The sequence below is a fragment of the Myotis brandtii genome, unplaced genomic scaffold (genome assembly GCF_000412655.1).
Source record: "Myotis brandtii unplaced genomic scaffold, ASM41265v1 scaffold122, whole genome shotgun sequence".
Lineage (NCBI taxonomy): Eukaryota > Metazoa > Chordata > Mammalia > Chiroptera > Vespertilionidae > Myotis > Myotis brandtii.
The window spans coordinates 1,207,637-1,228,552 of NW_005354255.1; the positions used below are offsets into that span (position 1 = coordinate 1,207,637).

General features: G+C 47.6%; 1 protein-coding gene across 10 annotated transcripts in view; it reads right to left on the reverse strand.

Moving 5' to 3' along the window:
* Positions 1-5,058: 5,058 nt before the first annotated feature.
* Positions 5,059-20,916, reverse strand: part of CELF5 (CUGBP, Elav-like family member 5) — a 53,780-nt gene continuing 37,922 nt past the window's right edge. For 2 of the 10 annotated variants that reach the window (XM_014533657.1, XM_014533652.1), the window contains exons 10-11: positions 17,132-17,275; positions 11,882-15,065 (exon numbers count right to left, since the gene is read on the reverse strand). In XM_014533657.1, the coding sequence (XP_014389143.1) occupies positions 14,938-15,065; positions 17,132-17,275 (272 nt within the window). In that variant the 3' untranslated portion in view covers positions 11,882-14,937. The other 8 variants (XM_014533635.1, XM_014533655.1, XM_014533647.1 and 5 more) reach the window with 7 other exon arrangements.

A 20,916-nucleotide genomic window follows, 5' to 3' on the forward strand; every position in this document is an offset into this window, starting at 1 on the left:
AGAGCATGAGTGGGGGGCGGGGAGGATGGGGTTAATGGGGTTTAATGGGGGGATGAGGACACATTTGTAATACCTTAACTAATAAAGAATTTAAAAAAAAGATACTCAAGAATTATAGAGGTGTCACAGACAGGTGAGGAGAACCCAAGGGCTGTGGGACAAGATTAAATAATCGAATATATGTTTAGTCAGAATCCCAGAAGGAGAAGAAAGACAGCAGAATATTTTAAGAGAGAATGGCCAATTCCAAAATTAAAGACATTAAGTAACAGATCCAGGAAGTTCAGAAAATACCAAACAGAACAAATATCACCCCAAACACATACCCAGATTATAATATTCAAAATGCAGAAAATTAAAGAGAAAAAGAAAATTCTTGAAAGCAGCCAGGAAAAAAAAAAAGATGTTACACAGAGGAACAAAGACAAGAATAATAGCAGACTTCTCATCAGAAATGGTGCAAGCAAGGAGACAATGGAGTGACATCTTCAAAGTGCTGGTAGGAAAAAACTCTCAACCCAGAATTTTATACTCAGTGAAAATGTCATTAGAAAATGGAGAAATGAAGTTTTTTTCAGCAAACGAAAGCTGAGAAAATTTATGATTAGCAAGACACCAATTTTAAATAAAAGGTATAGATAAGTTACAAGTAAAAGGATGGGGGACATATATCAAGGTAACACTAATTTTAAAAATGCTGGAATGGATACATTAAAATCAGACAAAGCAATGGAATGTCGACTATAATTGAAAATTAAAAAAAAAAGACAAAGCAGACATTACAGCAAGGGACATATAATGATAAAGGAATGTGTATGCATCTAACCATGTACAATTCAGCAACTCTCATCGATGTTTCTAACTCTCTATCTCTCTTCCTTCCTCTCTGTAAAATATCAATAAAATATATTAAAAAAAATAAAATAAAATGCTGGAGTGGATACATTAAAATCAGACAAAGCAATGGAATGTCGGCTGTAATTGAAAATTTAAAAAAAAAGACAAAGCAGACATTACAGCAAGGGATATATAATGATAAAGGAATGTGTATGCATCTAACCATGTTCAAGGTAACACTAATTTTAAAAATGCTGGAATGGATACATTAAAATCAGACAAAGCAATGGAATGTCGACTATAATTGAAAATTAAAAAAAAAAGACAAAGCAGACATTACAGCAAGGGACATATAATGATAAAGGAATGTGTATGCATCTAACCATGTACAATTCAGCAACATACAATCAAAATACATAAAGCTGACACTGATAGAACTTAAAGTAGAAAATCTGCAATTATACTTGAAGACTCCAACAACTATTCTTTCAGCAACGGATGGAAAAAGTAGACAGAAAATCTGCAAGGATATAGAAGACCTGAACAACACTACAGAGCAACTTGAAATGACATTTATAGAATACTCCATCCAACAACAGTAGAGTATATTTTTCTAAAAAGTTACCATGGAACATTCACCAAGATAGACCATACTCTTTAATCATATTCACCGAAATAGGCCATAAAACAAACCTTAATAAATGTAAGAAAATTCAAATCACCCAAATTATGTTCTCGGACCATAACAAAATTAAATGAGGTATTAAATACAAAAAGATACATGAAAAACTCCAAATATTTGAAAATTAAACAACAAAGTTCTTAATAACCTATTTCAAAGAAAAAAATCTTTGCAATCTGAGAAAATGCTTTTAATTAAATGAAAATGGCAACATATCAAACTTTGTGAGATGTAACTAAAACAGTGCTTAGAAAAAAAACTATAGCTTTTAGTATTATTTACATTATATTTCAAATATGTAATTCATATAAATGATTATGTTATAGCATTTTATATTCTTTATATTGTATATGATATACATGTTTATGTTATAAATTGTGTGAATGTACTTTAGTGCCACTGAGCTGTACACCTAAAAATGATTAAAATGGTAAATTTTATGCTTCATGTATTTTACCACAATTAAGAAAAACACAAGGGTGGGGGGAATAAACAGACCATGGGAGGGACATTATTATCTTTACCAAATTCGATTGGTTAGAGCAAGTTCTGCCCCACACTCAAGGGGAGGGGCTAACGTAAGGGCAGTGCCGGACAGGTGTCATGGCAGTTTGCAGTCCACAGCACTCCTCTGCCTCCCACAAACCTTCCCAGCTCAGGACCATCTCTCTGACCCTCAAGCCCCACATATTGTGCCCATCGGGCTGCCTGCTGGATCTTATCTTCCAGCAATTGAACGACTTGATTCGCGCTCATGCCCTTCCTGTAGCCTGGAGTGGCCTCCTCTGACCCTCAACCTTTATCACCAGCCTTCCAGCCTCCACCCAAATGCCACCTTCCCCTGGAACCTTCCCGTGACCACCAGAGGACGCTCTCAAGTGGTCTGGATTTGCTCAGGCAAATCCCTTCCTCTTTTTGAGCCTCAAATTTCCCATCTGCACAGTGGGTCCAATGATGACCTCTTTGCAGCTTTGATGTGATATTTAATGTGATGTCAGATGTCCTCAAACCAGGCCTCTGGGCATGAGATATTTATCCATTCATTCATCAGACTTTTACTGAGCACCTGCTGTATGCCAGGTCCTGTACTGAGCTCTGGGAAACATAATAAGACCAAGGCAGACCCCAATCCTGCCCTCAGGGAGCCCACAGTATGCTGGAGGAGGTGGACATGATGTATATAATTATATACATTCATGTTTAGATGACGAAGGTGACAGATTCTGGGGAGCCCTGGCCTCATCTAAGCCACACCCTTGCTTGCCTAGAAGCCAGCACAAGCATCTTTTTACCTAGTCTCCCCTGCAGCATGTTCTCCACAGCCAGGGGGAGACTTAAAAATGCAGCTGTGCTCTGGCCAGTTTTCCCAGTGGTTTGAGCATTGGCCCAAGGACTGAAGGGTCATGGGTTTGATGCTCAGTTAACCTTGGTTGCATGTTCGATCCCCAGCCCTGGTCAGGGCATGAGAGGGAGGTAACCAATTGATGTGTCTCTCTCCTATCAATGTCTTTGTCTCTGTCTCTCTCCTCCTGCCCCCTCCCTTCCACTCTTTCTAAAAATCAATATAAAAATACCCTCACTTCTCGGGTGAGGATTTTTAAAAATGCAGATGTGATTGTCTGACCTCTACCCCATATAAAACCCTCCCGTGGCTCCCTATTGCCTTTCAGATTGAGATCAATGTCCTCACTGGGTCTCTGGGGCCTGTGACGCCTCATAGTTAGTCCTCTGCTAACTTCTCCCACTCCCACTCTCCGACCAGGATACCCATGTGAGTGAGAAGGAGGTTTTGCAGGTGAGTATCTGGGGGAGGAGGGTTCCAGGCAAAGGGCACAGCCATGCAAAGGCCCTAGGGCAGTACCATGCCTTGCATGTTAGGAGAATAGTAAGGAGGCCTGTGTGGCTGGAGCAGAGTGAGTGAGTGGGAGAAAGGGAGGAGATGAGGGTTGGGAGGAGACAGGCAGGCTGTGCAGAGCCTCGTGGGCGGAGGGGGGGGACTTGGGCTTTTACCCCAGGGAGGGGCAGCTCTGGAGGGCTGTGGGCAGAGGGGCAGAAGAGGTTGCTCACACGCACTCTCTGGTGGCTGCTTCAGGGAGAATGGACCAAAAGGTGGTACGAGGAGGGGACCCTGGGGACCAGAATGGAGGACTGTACAGGTGTCGGTGGGAAGTGATGGTGCTGGACCAGGTGGAGGCAGAGGAGTGCCAAGAAGCGGTCAGATCCAGGACAGAATTTTGAAGGCAAAGGCAACAGGACTTGCCAATAGATTGGATATGGAGTGAGCAAGCAAGAAAGGTGCTGTTTGGCCCCAGCACCTGGAAGGATGGGACTGCCATCTGCTGAGATGGAGACGATGTGGAGGAGCAGGATTGGGGACCGGAACAGTTTCAACCTGAGTGACATCTGCTTGGAGATGTCAGGTGGGTTCATAGATTTAGGGCTGGGCTCGTTGGAGGCTTCGATAGGGGGCAGACAGGCAGAGAAAGGTGGGCGGGCTGAGGGCTTGGGGTCTCTTCTGGACCCTGTCCCCAGAACCGCCTATATAACCACCCACCCACCCACACAGCAACCCTCAGTCCAGACCCTGGAGCTGTCCGCGACCCCCAGTGCTGAAATCCCAGCTCTCTGCTGCAACCTGGCAGGCGCATCCCTGCACTTCACCCAGGATGGCAAAGCGATTCGGTGCCATTAGTCTGAACTGGTTTCTATGCCTTGCACACCCCAACCTGCATTGCACAGACCTCCCCAAAGAGAAGCAGGTATGTGTCCCTATCAGTTGGTTCCAAACTTCCTTTTCTATGGGGAAGTTTGGAACCGACTTACAGTTTACTGCTCCTTTAAGGACCACTGAATGCATCACTCCTGACGTCACAATCAGCCAAGCTCTGAAGTCAAGTCCGACTTCAGATTGTAGATTGGCTGATGGTCTGATGAATATGTAGATCACCCTCACTCCAACTTGTTTTGATAGGCGTGGGAAAAGGGGACAGAGAGGAGGTGGGCCTTGGGGCAGGATTCTGGGTCGGTGGGGGGAAGGATGGTCAGGGAATAGTGTGCATTTTGTTCCTGGCTGTGTCTCTAATACCTACCACAGCACCTGGCACAGGGGATGCACTCAATAAATGCTTGTTGACAAGGCTGTTATCTGTATGCATTAATTAATTTCCCTGGTCGTTGCAACAAACCTGGATGGTGCATACCATCACAAGCCCCATTTTACATACGAGGAAACTGAGGCTTGAAGAAAGAATGAGATTGCCCAAGGGCAGGCAGACCTCGAATCACTCAGCAAATATTGAGAACCCAGAGGTGAGCATGTCACCTCGGCCTCATGTCCGATTTCAATCTCAGTTTGACCACCACATGCCCTGCTTCCATCCTCTGTGCAGCCTTGAGGCCAACCAGGCTGAAGGCCCTCTATTCTGTGACTGGGACCCGAATAATTCCTACCTCTGTACCTTGGCCAGTGCTGTTCCCAGTGCCTGAAAGATCGCACGTGCCTCCAGCGCACAACTCCAGGAGTAGGGGGGTGGGGCGGAGAGTGTTCCGTCTACATTCAATCTGGAGAGAGAAGGGGAGAGAAGGGAGGTGGGGCCGGCTTTAAGGGACGAGCTAATTCGCACAGGGTAGCTTTTGTGTCCCAGGAGAGAGCCTAGAATCGCCCTCACTACCTCACCCAGCTGCGCAGCAGGTGGCACAAACCTAGAGCTCAATGATGCTTGTGGCATTTCCAATGAAGGTTCCAACAGGAAACGAAGGTGTGGGTCTCTGCTGGCCCCTGCTGGTGGTTAGGGGTGAAGCCTCTGGAAAGGACACTTTTTACTTTTCGAAGCGATTATTCTGACGCTTCTGAAGTCTACTCTGGGCTTTAGAACTATTACCTGTCACAACAACCCTCAGAAGTGTGTGCCCTATTAGCCTCATTTCCCAGAAGGCGGGGGCTGGAGGGGAAGGAGGACTGAGCTGCAGAGAGATTGGCCACTGGTCTGATGAACGTCATAACCGGGATTCAAATCCTGGGCAGTCGGCCTCCAGACTTAACCACTATGCTTTTAGGACATGTAGCAAGCAGCTGCTCTGTGTGGGACTCTAGGGAATAGAAAAGTAAATAAGACACAGCAGACATGGATGACATGCTATTTTAGTTGCTATAGCTTCATAATGTGCCTTCGTGTTTTATAGAGTAGCATGGCATAGAGGTTAAGTGGGCAGGCTCCCCATCTGTGAACTAGACCCTAACTCCTAGGACTGCTGTGGTGATTAAATGAGATAAGACACACTGGGAACTATGTCTGGCACATAGGAGGTGCTCAATAAACAGCCATTCGTTTGGGCACAGTCTAGTTTTGTTTCCCTTACTCTCCCAAACATGAGTTTGAGAACCAGTTTGTCCAGTTTTGTACAAACTACTGTGGGAATCTGAACTGGACAGAAATTCAAGGCTCATCCAGGAGAGCTGACCCTTTAAAATCATGAGTTGCCCTGGGTACCATCATTGTCCAGTTCACTACTTTTTCTTTTATGCCTTTCAAGAAAATGTTACCATGTTCTCCAGGTTTTCCTGAGATTTATTTTAGGCACTTGGTAGGTTTTGTGGTTATAGTTTATGAGGTTTTGCTGATATGCAGGTTATCATCTAAACTAATAAAAGGGTAATATGCTAATTAGACCAGACATCTTCTGGACGTCCTTCCAGACAAAGCCATGGTGGCAGGGGCTGAGGCAGAGGTGGTTAGGGGCAATCAGGCCGGCAGGGGGGGGCAGTTAGGGGCAATCAGGCCGGCAGGGGGGGGCAGTTAGGGGCAATCAGGCCGGCAGGGGGGGGCAGTTAGGGGCAATCAGGCCGGCAGGGGGGGGCAGTTAGGGGCAATCAGGCCGGCAGGGGGGGGCAGTTAGGGGCAATCAGGCCGGCAGGGGGGGGCAGTTAGGGGCAATCAGGCCGGCAGGGGGGGGCAGTTAGGGGCAATCAGGCCGGCAGGGGGGGGCAGTTAGGGGCAATCAGGCCGGCAGGGGGGGGCAGTTAGGGGCAATCAGGCAGGCAGGCAGGCAGGAGAGTGGTAAGGAGCCAGAAGTCCCAGATTGCAAGAGGGATGTCCAACTGCTGGTTTAGGCCCAATCCCGGGATCAGGCCCTCTCTTTCTTACAAGCATACACATGGCCCCAGAGAGAATGTATACTAAATTGGCAGTCAGACATCCCCTGAGGGGTCCCAGATTGAAGAGGGTGCAGGCTGGGCTGAGGGACCCGCCCCCATGCACGAATTTTGTGCACCAGGCCTCTAGTCTATAATAATAAAAGTATAATATGCTAATTGGACTGAACAGTCAAATGACAACCTTCTGAACGTCCTTCCGGACGACCTTACAGACGAAGCCGTGGCTGTGAGGGCTGAGCCCCTTGCACGAATTTTGTGCATCGGGCCTCTAGTTGCTGCATAATGAATTACCTTAAAACTTAGTGAGTTAAAACATTTATCTCATAGTGTCTGTGGGCAGGAATCCAGGAATACTTAGCTTGATTCTCTTCTTCAGGGTCTCTCACAGACTGCAATCAAGGTGTTAGCTGGGCTGGGGTCTCTTCTGAAAGCCGAACTGGGAAAGGCTCCACTTCCAAGCTCATGTGGTTGTTGGTCGGACTCAGTTCCTGACTGGCTGTTGGCCCTTGTTACACAGGCCTCTCCACAGGGCAGTGGGGGCGGCTGTGTTAAATGTAGGCACTTTCCCCCAAATACCTCTCATACCTGCCTTTTCCATTCATCTTTTGAAAATGTATTTAAAATAAATTCTTAATTTCCTAAATAATACCTGAATATATTTAGGTAGACCTTGTAAAGATTGCAGCACTGCTTCATCCTGGCCCCCAGCTCCTTACTCTGCAAAACCAGAACCTTCCTTCTGGTGAAGAGACTTCTAGCCCTTCCCTCTCTTTCTTTTTTTAATATATACATATTTTGTTAATCCTCACCCGAGGATATTTTCCCATTGATTCAATGTGAGAGAGACACATCGATGGGTCGCCTCCTGCATGTGCCCTGACCAGGGCTGGGTGGGCCAGGGAGGAGCCTGAAACCGAGGTACGTGCCCTTGACTGGAATCGAACCCAGGACCCTGCATTCCACAGGCCGACGCTCTATCCACTGAGCCAAAGTGGCCATGGCCTTCCCTCTCTTTCTTACAAGCATACACATGGCCCCAGAGAGAATGTATACTTATGCATTTTTTAGAAGCTACATACACACATCCCTCATGGATTATTTCCTGCTGTGTGCATTTTTCTGCATCTCTCTTGTTTTCATCTAACAGTATGACCTGGAGATGATTCCATTCTTTAACAGCCACACGGTATTCCACCATGAGAGCGCTCCCTGTGTGGGCCTCTGTCCCCACCTCCTGGTGTGTATGCCTGCCATGACTGTAGGCTAAACTTAGTGACTTGCTTCTAACAAATAGAATAAGGCAGAAGTGAGGGGGTGTGACCTGGACATAGTCACAAAAGGCAGGGTTCAAGAGGTCCACATGGAGAGGAACTGAGGTCTCTTGCCAACAGCCACATGAGGAAACCAGCTAGTAGGGGCTCCTCCAGCCCCAGTCAAGCCTTCAGATAAGGCAGCCCTAGCTGATGTCTTCACTGTGACCTCATGAGAGACCCTAAGCCATAACCACCCAGCTATGTCATTCCTAGATTCCTGACCTACAGAAACTCTGTGAGTTAATGGATGCGTATTGTTTTAATCTGCTAAAATTTTCATGTAGCAATAGCTAACTGATACACCCTGGGTGCCACTTAGCCTATCCCCCTGGATGAAAACCTACACCACAGCCATGGCTCAGCCATTCCAAGCACAAAGCAGTTCACTCTATGGAGACATTCGTATTGTAAGGATGCACATTCTAAACGTTTACCAACTTTGAGTCTTTGAGTTAAATTTAAAAGCTTAAACTATTATAAACAGTAACTTGAATTACAATCTAACATTTGAATTTCAGTCACTACACAGCACAGGGAAGCAGAGCAGTGCAGCAGTTAAGAGACACACCTGAGAGCCTGGATTCAACTGCTGCTGTGCACCTCAGGCAGGTCACTTAACCTCTCTGGGCTCCAGTTTACTAACTCATAAATTTGGGCTATTAATAGAACATACTCCCAGGATGGTGGTAGGCTAAGTGAGTTAAGTCACATAAATCACCGAGGCCAATGCTGCCTTGTAGAACTTTCTGCAGTGATGAATATGTGGCTATTGAGCCTTAAAATGTGGTTTAGTATGATTGAGGAAGAGAATCCTATAAAATAAAAGGCTAATATGCAAATCGACCATGTGGCTATTGAGCCTTAAAATGTGGTTTAGTATGACTGAGGAAGAGAATCCTATAAAATAAAGGCTAATATGCAAATCGACCGAACGGCGAAACAACTGGTCGCTATGATGTGCACTGACCACCAGAGGGCAGACGCTTAATGCAGGAGCTGTCCCCTGGTGGTCAGTGTGCTTCCCCTGTGGGAGCTCTGCTCAGCCAAAAGCCGGGCTCACTGCTCTTTAGTGCTGCCTCAGAGGCAGGAGAAGCTCCTGGCACCACCCCTGTGCTAAGAAGCCGGGCTTACAGCTGGTGAACACAGCGGCGGTGGTGGGAACCTCTCTTGCTTCCACTCCAGGTGGGCGGTAAGGAGTGAGGGGTCCCAGACTGCAAGAGAGGGATGTCTGACTGCCAGGTTAGACACGATCCCACCCGAGGGGTCCTGGACTGTGTGCGAGAGGGTGCAGGCCGGGCTGTGGGACCCCCCTACAGTGCACAAATTTTGTGCACAGGGCCTCTAGTTTATAATAATTTAAATTGAAATAGCCACATGTAGCTAATGCCTACTGTATTAGATGACACAGGCTTAAAACAATACTTGGTAAATAGTAAGTGCTTAATAAATAAATGCTTGAAAGGAATATTATCCTGCCAAATTATCCTCCAGAGCGTCAATTTACACCTCATCAGCTTGGAGGTACCCCAGGTATCCTCCTAACTTCCTAATCTGATCATGCCCTTCCCCTGCTCAAAGCCCTTCTGTGGTTCCCCCTTGCCCTAAGGTAATGTCCCAGATTTGCTAATCTCCTGGTGGTCACAACTTTTAGCATGCTCTGGAATTACTCTTTCTTGCAGAGGTGAGTACTTTTATTTTCTTGTCCACCTCTCTCCTTGACAGAGGCCTGGGGAGGGACAAGGTCTGGCACACAGTTATGTACATGATCAGGAAAGGACTCTGCAATCTGGCCCCTATCACCTCTGCACCTGTTTCTTTGCCCAGTGCTGCAGTCTTAGCCAACTGTCCAACCACCACACCATCTCAAGCCTGGGAGCCTTGGCCCAGGCTGTTCCTTCCACCCAAAAAACCCTGCTAGGCAGACTCAGACTCCTCCTCCCAGCTCGTATCCCAGCCAGGCCTTGTTCTCTCTGTGGGTGCTAGAGCAAGGCACGCCATGTCTCTGAGCCTCAGTTTCCTCAACCATAAAATGGGATGAATTACCAATAAGACACATGGTTTTGCAAAGTATTTGGCAGGATATGAAGTAGCTCATTAAATCGAGGGGTTAGTATGACTCCCATTAACTTCAAGAGGCTCAGCTTGGGTGTGGCTATCCCCACTATTCATACCCCCATCCAAGGCCCTCCTCTGGAGCCGCATGTCCTCACCCCACGTGTCAGGATTTTTTTTTTTTTTTTGAGGCCTCCACTGGAGTGGAGCAGGAGCCAAAGCCACATCATCTCTCTGGTCTTATCTCCTTCAGTCATCACTTCCTCAGGGCACTTCTGGGTCTTTGGTTACAGGTTCAACTGGGGACTTTCTCCCTCAACATTCCAATTCAAAAATCATTGTGTAACAGTGCTGACAAGGGTGCAGAGAAACTGGAACCCGAACACACTGCTGGTGGGTATATAAAATGGGGCAGTTGTCATGGAAAATGGTTGGGTGGTTCCTCAAAGAGTGAAACACAGAATTACCACATGACCCAGCAATTCTGCTCATAAATATCTATCCAAGAGAACTGAAACAGGTGTTCAAACAAAAACGTATACATGTATTGTGGAACTATTTACAATAGCCCAAAGGTGGCAACAACCCAAATGTCCACTGATGGATGAATGGATGCACAAGATGTGGTCCATCCACACTGAAGTATTACTCAGCCATGAAAAAGAAAAAGGCGCTGACAGTCACTACAACATAGATGAACCTTGAACACATGATGCTCAGTGAGAGAAGCCAGGCACAAAAGGCCACACAGTGAGATTCCATTTTTGTGAAATGTCCAGAATAGCAAATCCAGAGATAATGAATTAGTGGTTGCCAGGGGCTGGGGAATGACTGCTAAGGGAGATGAAATTGCTTTTGGGGTGCTGGAATGATCTGGAATTAGACAGAGGTCATGGCTGCAAAATCTTGTGAATGTACTGAATGCCACTGAATTATACACTTCAAAATGATAAAAATTGTGAATTTTAGGTTATGCGAATTTTACCCCAATTTTAAAAAATGTGTTGTACTGTATAGTCCTGGCTGGTGTTGCTAAGTGATTAGAGCATTGGTCTGAGCACTGAAGGGTCCTGGGTTTGATTCCTAGTCAAGGGCACATACGTGGGTTGCAGCTTCAATTCCTGGCCCCAGTTGGGGTATGTGCAGGAGGCAACCGATGGATATGTCTGTCACATCAATGTTTCTCTCTCCCTCCCTCCCTTCCTCCCTTCCACTCCCTCTAAAACTAAGCAATGGAAAAAATACCCTTGAATGAGAATTAACAAAACAAAAAAAGTGTGTTGTATAGAGTCTCCTCTCCTGGGCTGCCTCCGTGAGGGCAGAGACTACAGCCCTCTGGTCACTGCTGTGTCTGAAGTGGCCAGCAAAGAGACAGATGTGCAGTGAGTGTTCAAGAAACATTTGTGGGCTGACTGAACGAATGTGGGAATCAAGAGACACAGGCACCTGCTCTTCACTAGAAAGAACACTTCATTTCCTCAAATTCTGGATGGAGTAGATGAAATCTTGGCTATGGGGACTTCAGACCTGCCTTCTTGGATTACCTCCTTCTGCATCTCCCAACTCTAAATCTGAATTTTTCTCTAGCCCAGAAACTCAGTGACTCAGTGGGGCCAGATGCACTTGGTCTTTATTGACGCGAAAGGGCAAATAAGGAGGACTCAGTCCTTTAGCAAGTAAAACTTTTATTAAATAAACTTTCAGTTTTTCCAGACCAAAGAGAGGTGTTTGGGACATAAAGATGATGCTCGTAGCTTCTCACCTGAAACACACCACAGTGACAAGGACCTCTCCAGCCACAACATTGGTCAGCCCAGAGTTTCTTCTAAGTCCTTTTCTTGCCTTGTGTGTGTGTGTGTGTGTGTGTGTGTGTGTGTGTGTGTGTGGGTTTGTTTCCAAAAGTTGGTTTGCAAGTTGAAACTTCATGAAATTACTAGTAGCAGAAATAAAGTACATTGTACAAATCATGTAGATCTTCGGTGTGGAGTATAAAAATGGTATTTACAGCCAGTAAACATGGATCAGGACACACACCACTGCACGCCAGGCCTGGCGGGAGCTTGGTGGGCACCGGAGACGCAGATGAGGCCCCCTCTTGGCCCCTGAGCACACGCTTGCACACGCAGACGCACGGGATACAGGCACACTAGAGAATGTCTTTGAACAATTATCAAACTCTGGAATATCGAAACAAGTTGGTCCGAAGATTTTTTTTTTCTTTTCCCTTTTTTTTTTTTTTTTTTTTTTACTATGTGTTTTTCTTTTCTTTTTTTCTGGGTTGGTCAACACATTTTGGTAGAAACAAAAGGGAATGCTGTGGGTTTTTCTTTTTTCCAAAAATTCTTTTTCTTGAGCTTATTAAGTTCTCTGGTACCTCGTTTGGCAATAGGCTCCACTGGACGACCAAACGAACTTGACTCTGTGCTTCAAGGTGGGTTTTCATGGTTTGGGTAGGTATAGAGAGGCACCCCACAGGATCTCCCTCCCAGCCCCAGCTAGGAAACAAAAATCCATTGTTTGATTCCCCCCACCCCCATTTTTCTTCTCTTTCCTCTTTTCTTCTTTGTACCTGCTCAGAAAGATCAACGTTAAAAAAAAATTCTTTGAAGAGGTATCTTCGGCAAAGGGGTGCTTGGCCAGTGCAGGTTGGGCTTGTCCAACGAGCGTGGCAATCTTGGTTATGAGACCGTGAATTCCAGGCTGGTGATCCGAAGGCAGGGAGGGCTGGCTGCCTGCCCTTGGGAGGGGTAGGAGGAGAGGGGCTCCCACCGGCCCCATCTACCCCTGACGGAAAGCTAAGGGCTATTGGTCACATGAGTAAGGCTATGACTGGGGGGAAAGGGCTGGGGGAGGCCAGGGGCTCTCTTTTGTGCGGGGGAAGGCAGGGCCCTGGGACAAGGGAGGGAAGTTCGGGGTCCCGGAAGCTGCAGCTAGGACCAGGGACACTCAAGCCGGCTGAGCCCATAGGCCCGAGAGAATCGTCGGTGGCAGCGGCCAAAAGTCCTGGAGGTATATCGGTTGGCTGATGACTCCCAGTGCTTCTCTGGCACCCTGGTCTGACGATACAGCCGGGAGGTGAGGAGACACGGGGCTGTCCGGCCAGCCTCAGCCCTTCTTATGTCCCTGCTGAGTGACCAGCCTAGGGTCACCTTCTCTTGGGTGGAAGGAAGTCAGAAAAGTTTGGTCCCATGATCTACACTCAAAAAATATATATACTGTCTATAGCTCTCTCTATATATATGCATATATATATATAGAAAAAGTGGTGATTTAGTTTGGGGAAGCCACCAAGGTTGTAGGGGGTGAGGAGCCAGGAAATCTCCCAGGAGGAAGTGGTAAGCTCCTCAGCCCCCTGCCCTCTCCGGCAGCGCTTCACATTTTGGGAAGGGGGCTCAGGGGAGACAGGAGAGGAGAGGGAGGGCTGGTGTCCAAACTCGGTTGTAATTTACGGAAAAGTCCTGGATCAGTTGGAAGCGGGGAAACCCTCCTGGGGTGGAAGGCCCCTCACCTGGTGGAGAAGGGAGGGCGTTAGGGAACTCTGAGCTGGGCACAAAGGCAAAGGACCTCCCCTCCCATCCACCCCCTTGCCCTGGCCAGGCTGGGGTCTAGAACCCCAAGATTCCTAATCTTTTCGGAAAGAGTCCATTTTGGAGTTTGGAGGCTGACAAACCTGGCTTGGAACAGAGTTAGGGTAACCAAGTGCGTGTCCTTATCTGGCAACTTGGGACAAATATTCCTGTTCATTTGTGTCTCCTCTCCCCTGTTGCCTGCCACTGGAGCACCAGGATGGCAGTTTCTCCCCTCCCCCCGCCCACCCCCAAGTTTCTGTTCATGCGAAGCTGTGTCCCCAAACACTGGAAACAGTGCCTAGCACATAGTAGGTGCTCAGGAAAGATGTGCTATCCCAGCATGTTAAAAGTGTGTGGGTTGCCTGTGAGTTGGTTTCCAAACGTGGCAGGTTTCCAAATGTGAGCTCCAAGATGCAGGACTCTGACTGCACACCCTCAAATCTGTGGGTGCTGACCTGACAGGGTCTGAAAGTTACCACCATCCCCTGACTGAGCACCTACTTTACGCCAGACCCCAGGCAAAGCTTTCTGATGACGGCAATGGTGATTAAAAAAGAAAAAAAATAGGAATTATCAAGAATTTACAGGTGGTGGATCCCAGGCTCAACTGGGAAAACAATGCATCCCCTGTGTGAGTCCTCCCTACTGCCTCTAGGGGAGGTGTTTTTATGAGCCCATTTCACAGATGAGGCTCACGGAAGCTTGAGGTCAGTAGTTAGTTTCCTCATTGATCCCTTAGGCTCACTATTCATTCCCTAAAAAAGGTAATGAGTTGATAAAATTGTTTGCTCTGATGTCAAATCAAAATACACTCTTGGGGATTTGTTTGGGGGGTCATTTTTTCTGGCATGGGGGGCGGGGCAAAATCCCACCTTCCCATCAACCCATTGGGTATGAACTATACCAAATAGAGGAGCTGAGAGAGGGGCCCAGCTGGGAGTCATAGGACAGGAGAGAAGCCCATCCCCACAACATTCCCCACCCCATTCCCAACCTGGCCCCTCAGGCAAATTTCTATTTATCCTTCAAAGCTTCTCCAGGAAGGATTCGAACCACCCTTGGTGAGCACTGGCTTCCCCCACTTCCCCAACCCAATCCTACCCTCCCACGACAGGGATTGGGAGTGTCTTCATCCAGCTCCGTCCCTTACAATCCAACCTGGGGGCCCCTTAGCAACCTCACCCCCTGGCCCCATTCCCACCCCCAGGCCGGGAGAGGGTTTGGGGAATAGGGAGGGTGCAGAAAACCCGGGGCAGGGTTGGGGCGGGTGGGGCCGCCTGGCGGCTCACCTGGGCCAAGCCCACAGCCTCCGGGCGGCTGTGGGCGTGGTCAGTAGGGGTGTCCCGGATCTTTGGGCCGCTTCAGCTGCACTTTCAGCCTCTTCATGCCAATCTGAAAGCCATTCATGGCCTGGATGGCAGTCTGCGCGCTGGCTGGGTTGTCAAAGCTCACGAAGCCTGCAGAGACCGGGGTGGACCCGCGATGGTGGGCAACGTGGGCGTCTTCCACTCGGCTTCCTGGCTCGTGGGGTCCTAGGGGCGGGGTGTGCGCTCGCAGGGGCAGGCAGCCGGGGGCGGCGGGGGTGGCAGGGCTTGCCAGAGGACACACAGCACCCCTGGCCTGGACTGCGTGCCTCTGGGGATGGGGCACTCATTCCTTACCTGGGGTTTGCTCTGCGGAGACTTCCTATGTGGAGTTGGGGACAGGTGGGACCTACCTCTGGGGGTCCAGGTCCTCCCTCCCACCAGGATGCCTGCCTCCTCTGGGCCCTGATGCCAGTTAGCCCTTTGCCTCCTGAGACCTCTATTCATCTGTGGTCTTGTCTGTCCTTATGACTGTGTGTGTGCTTCTTTGTCTCGTCTCTTTTTCCATCTCTCCCTCCTTCTCTCTCTTTGTCTCTGTCAGTCTCTCTACTCCTAGTTTCCCCCAAGACCATCAGAAATACTGAAGCCTCCCCCTCCTCAAACTGCCACCAGCCAAACTCCCTCCACCTGCCAGCTCAAGGCTGCCTGGCCTACTCCGGCCCCTTACTTCTTGGTCATCACAGGGACCATGTGCAGCCCAGAGGCCAGGGACCCTCCAGGGGGAGGGAACCACACAAGCATTTGGAGATGAGGTCACCTGAGCTCTGTGTGAAAGGCCAAGTGGGAGGTCAGGCAGGGAGATTGGGGCTCAGGGTTGAAGGGTTGCTGAGGCCCATGGGGAGCCACGGGGGAATTTAGAGTTGAGGGATTAACATCATTGTATTTATCTCCATTAAGTCCCCTCATTATATAGATGAGAAAACTGAGGCTCAGAGAATGCATATGACCCCCCTGATGGTTAAAAGTGATTGGGTGGGTTTTCCTCCCGAAATTTCCTCTTCCTTCTGGACGCAGGTTACAGAAAGGGGGCTTGGGCACTAGTGGGAGTTCTGTACTTGCTGTCGTACTTGCTGTGTGTCACCTGACCATTTCGTTCCTCTCTTTTCTCCCTCAGTAAATTGGGACAATTCTTCCCTTTTATGGTTGGATACTGAGTATATACAGACGGCACTTAACAGTCAAGAATTAGCTCTTCAAAGAGGATGGGGTGGGGTTACCAGTCCAGATTTTGTAGTCAAACAGACTAGTTCTAATCTAGGTTCTGCCTCTTTGCAGCTGTGTGATTTGAACAAGTGTCAGTGCCTCTCTGAGCCCTAATTTCCTCTGTTTCTGGGGACAAAGATGATCTGTCCCTGTCCCCCACCTGCCCTTACCTCCTCCCTCTCTCCCCATCATTCACTCTGTTCCATCCACACAGGCCTCCTCACTGTTCCTCCAACACACATGCCCAGCCCCGGGGCCTTTGCACATGCTGTTGCCTCTTCCTAGAACACTCTTCCTACAGATTTCCCCATGCTGGCTCATCACCAGTCAGCTCTATCTTTCTTCATACTATTTATAATTCCCTGGCCTATATCCTATGATTCCTTATTTCCATCTCCTCCCCCTAAATCTGTGCTTTCTAATTTGGTAGCCACTGGCTCTTGTGGTTATTTTAATTTAAATTAAATACAATTAAACATTTAATCCTTTGGTCACACTGGGCACATTTCAAGTACTTGGTAGTCACAGGGGCTGATGGCTCAGACAGACTGGATGTAGAACATTCCATCAGCAAAGGAAGCTCTGTCGGATGGTGCAGGAGGGCTGTGAGCTTTCTCAGGGTAGGGCTTTGTGGGCCTCCTTCACTGCTATGTGCCCAGTGCCAAGCACAGAACCTGGCACACAGCAGGGACACAATATATGTATTTATTGAATGAATGAATGAACGAGTGAGTCTTAGAAAGAATGCATGGCAAGTGTCCAGCAAACAGTAGGTGCTTAGTAAGTGTTCACTCTGATTATGAATGCGATTCTTTTTTTAAAAAATGCGATTCTTTTGGACCAGGCTTGTCTCAGCGATGACCAACCTCTCCCACCCCACCCCCATCCCCTGTTCCAGGGCCAGGGGAGTGGGACAGGCTGGCCAGCAGGAAGGGGCACCCTCCACAGGTACTCACCAAAACATTTGCTCTGGTTGGTGGCCCGATCCATAAACACCTTGGAGGAGATGATATTGCCGAAGGGCAGGAACATCTGCGTCAGCTCCGTGTCTCCAAACTCCTGGGGGAGGTGGTAGATAAACAGGTTACAGCCTTCGGGACCTGCAGGTAGGGGAGAGAAAGACATAAAGCCCCCAAGGAGAGGAGGCGGAGCCCCTCCCAGGGGAGGGGCGGGTCTGGACCCACATCTGGGCACCTCCAGCTGTCAGGAGAGAGGTGCCCCATGATACCCAGAAAGAAGGGATGTGAAATGGGGGGTAAGGAGATAGGGCATCCGGGTCCCTGCTCTATAATCCTACACACAGATAATACAAACCTCTGATAGTCCTCAGGCCCCAGATAATTTACGAAATTCAGATGATTCTTACCCCTCTGCCCAAACCAAGATAAATAACAGGAATTCCAAAATCCAGGAAAATCCCTAAACCTCAAACTCCAGATTATTTACAAAAGTCAGGTTAACTAGGTGTAGATATATGGAAACTATAATCTATCTTTTCAATTATTCTGTAAGTCTAAAACTGGTGCTAAAATAAAATGATGGTGTGGATTTTTTAAAGTACGATGATTGCCCTGGCCAGTGTGGCTCAGTTGGTTGGAACATCATGCTGTGCACTGGAAGGTCTCAGGTTCAATTCCTGGTCAGGGACCTTGATTGGGGTGCATACAGGAGGCAACTGATTGATGTATCTCTCACATCCATGTTTCTCTCTCTCTCTCTCTCCCTTCCTCTAAAATCAATTTTAAAAAATAGTAATAGCCCCAGTGGGTTTAGCTCAGTGGATAGAACATTGGCCCCTGGAATGAAGGGTCCTGGGTTTGATTCTGGTCAAGGGCATGTACCTTGGTTGCAGGCTTGATCCCTGGCCCCAGTCAGGTCGCATGCAGGAGGCAGCCACTGGATGTGTCTCTCTCACATCAATGTTTCTCTCTCTCTGTCTCTCCTCCCTTCTACCTTCTCTAAAAATCAATCGAAAAAATATCCTCAGATGAGGATTAACAAAAGAAAACAAAAAAAGCAATAAAAGTCCGATGATCACAGAATAAAACAAGAAAAGTATTCTCTGACCCAAAACCCAAATATCCAGGTATATTTTCCAAAAGCCTTGGATAATTCTCCTAACTTTGGATAATTTCCAAAACTCAGATGATGCAAAAATAAAATCAAGTAAACTAAAGAGAACTCTCCAGTCCTGAATCCCAGATATCCTGAAACCACAAATAATTTTAAAATATATTTTTATAGATTTTAGAGAGGAAGGGAGAGGTAGAGAGAGATTGAAACATCATTAATTAGAGAGAATCATTGATCAGCTGCCTCCTGCATGCCCCACACTGGGGATTGAGCCTGCAACCCAGGCATATGCCTGACTGGGAATCTAACCTCGACCTTCTGGTTCATAGGCTGACGCTCAACACTGACCTACACTGGCTGGGCTCCCACAAATAATTTTAAAATGGTAGACTATACCAACCAGAAATATTTTAATTAATTAATTTATTTATTTATTTTTGTTAATCCTTGCCTAAGGATTTTTCCATTGATTTTTAGAGAGAGTGGAAGGTAGGGAAGAGGGGAAAGAGAGAGAGAGAGAGAAACATTGATATGAGAGACACATTGATTGGTTGCCTCCCACACAAGGCCAGACCAGGGCCTGGGATTGACTTGCAAACCCAGGTATGTGCCCTTGACCGGGAATCTAACCAGAGACCTTTGGTGCGTGGGTGGACACTCTACCACTGAGCCACACTGGCCAGGGCAGAAATATTTTTTAAAAAACATGGCTAACCCTCAAAATCATCCTTTCCCCATATAATCCCCGATGCATGGTTTATACACAAACTATAAATGATACCATTTAAAAACCCAATTAACTTGGGGTGGTGAACACACAATACAATACACAGATGAATAAAATATATTTTTAAAAAAATAAAAACATGGCTAACCCTCAAAATCATCCTTTCCCCATATAATCCCCAATGCATGGTTTATACACAAACTATAAATAATACCATTTAAAAACTCGATTAACTTGGGGTGGTGAACACAATACAATACACAGATGATGTTTCATAGAATTGTTCACCTGAAATCTATATAATTTTATTAACCAATGTCACCCCAATAAATTCAATAAAAAAGAAAATAAAGTAAATAAAAATCTGATTATCTGAAGCCAAACCTGCTCCCATGCTCCCCAAAACAAAGGTAGTGATCAAACTACCAAGAATTGCTTTTACCCTAGCAATGAATATTCCCCACCTCAGAAAATACAAAATCCAAGACCACACAATCACATCCACCCCCTACCTTACTGATTAGAACCATGGTTCTGCTACAATGCTTGTTTTTATTTATTTATTGTTTGCATTTTTATTATTATTATCTAAATCTTTATTGTTGTAAGTGTTACATATGTCCCCTTTTGTCCCCCACCATTCCCCCACCCCCTCCAGCCCACTCCCACCTCTGATTAGAACCACGGTTCTGCTACAATGCTTGCTTTTATTTATTTATTGTTTGCATTTTTATTTATTATTATCTAAATCTTTATTGTTGAAAGTGTTACATATGTCCCCTTTTGTCCCCCACCATTCCCCCACCCCCTCCAGCCCACTCCCACCCTCACCCCAGGCCCTCACCACCCCATTGTCTGCGCCCATGGGTTATGCATATATGCATACAAGGTCTTTGGTTGTATAAAATGCAAGTGTGTTCCAATGTGACTGATATGTTACGGAACAATTATGAGCATAGCACAAATTCTGTGTTTGCTTATAGGCTCTCTCGTCGCCAGGAAACACGAGGTGAATGCAGAAACCTGGGCCCAGATGAACCAAGCCTCATGAGATAACAAAATTCGCGCTCGCACACAGGCTCTACCACCTACCAACTTCCTCCGCCCCCCAAGTGTGTGAGGAGCCATACCTGTCCCCCTCTGAGGCTACGACTGTCTCATTTCCGACAACCCTGTTTCCGCTAGTTCACTGCCCCTCACATGCAGCTGCCCTTCCCAGGCCACTTCCACGTGCACATTTAGGCTCTTTTCCAAGATAAAGTGCCACCACATTGTAGTACCATGTATTTCTTGGCCATCTGACATTGATACAGCTGTGTTATCGGTTTATTGGGGTCCTATCTTTGTTTATTGACATGTCTGCGGACCAGGCTCCCCTTGCCTTGGGGAGTGCCCTGGCTTTCCTGGGCGGCCGCCTTCCCCAGCCTCCCCACCCCCCAAGCACCAGCTGGATGAACCACAGCGGGTCTCCTGCAGACTCGCACCTCTTGGCACCAACAGTCGCCTGTGTTAGAGAGGAGGAAACTGAGGCCCAGGGTGGTGGTACCTCCCTTTTGTCACCAGTCAGAACCGGGTGGATCTGAATTCCGGTTGTCCCAGTCCAGAACCTAACTCTGGCACCGTCGACTTTACTGGGAGGCTCCAGTTTAGCCGAAATACCGCACCCCCTCTCCCCAGCCTCACAATGAGCTTCCTCTCCAGAAATTCAGAGAATCATTCAGGTTTGGAGAGGGCACCTCTATGCCTACGGGGTCGAGCTAGCATGGTTCGGAGCGGGGGAGTCAGTGGCCCCCCAAACTCCCAGGGACGGCACAGGACTTGAACCCCGGCCTCTCCGTCCCCTGGGCCGAGTTCTCAGCCGCGCGGTTCCCCGAGGCCTGGACAGGGGTGGGTCCTGCAGGCGATGGGGGCGGTCAGAGGGCGGGGCTGGCGCCCGCAGGA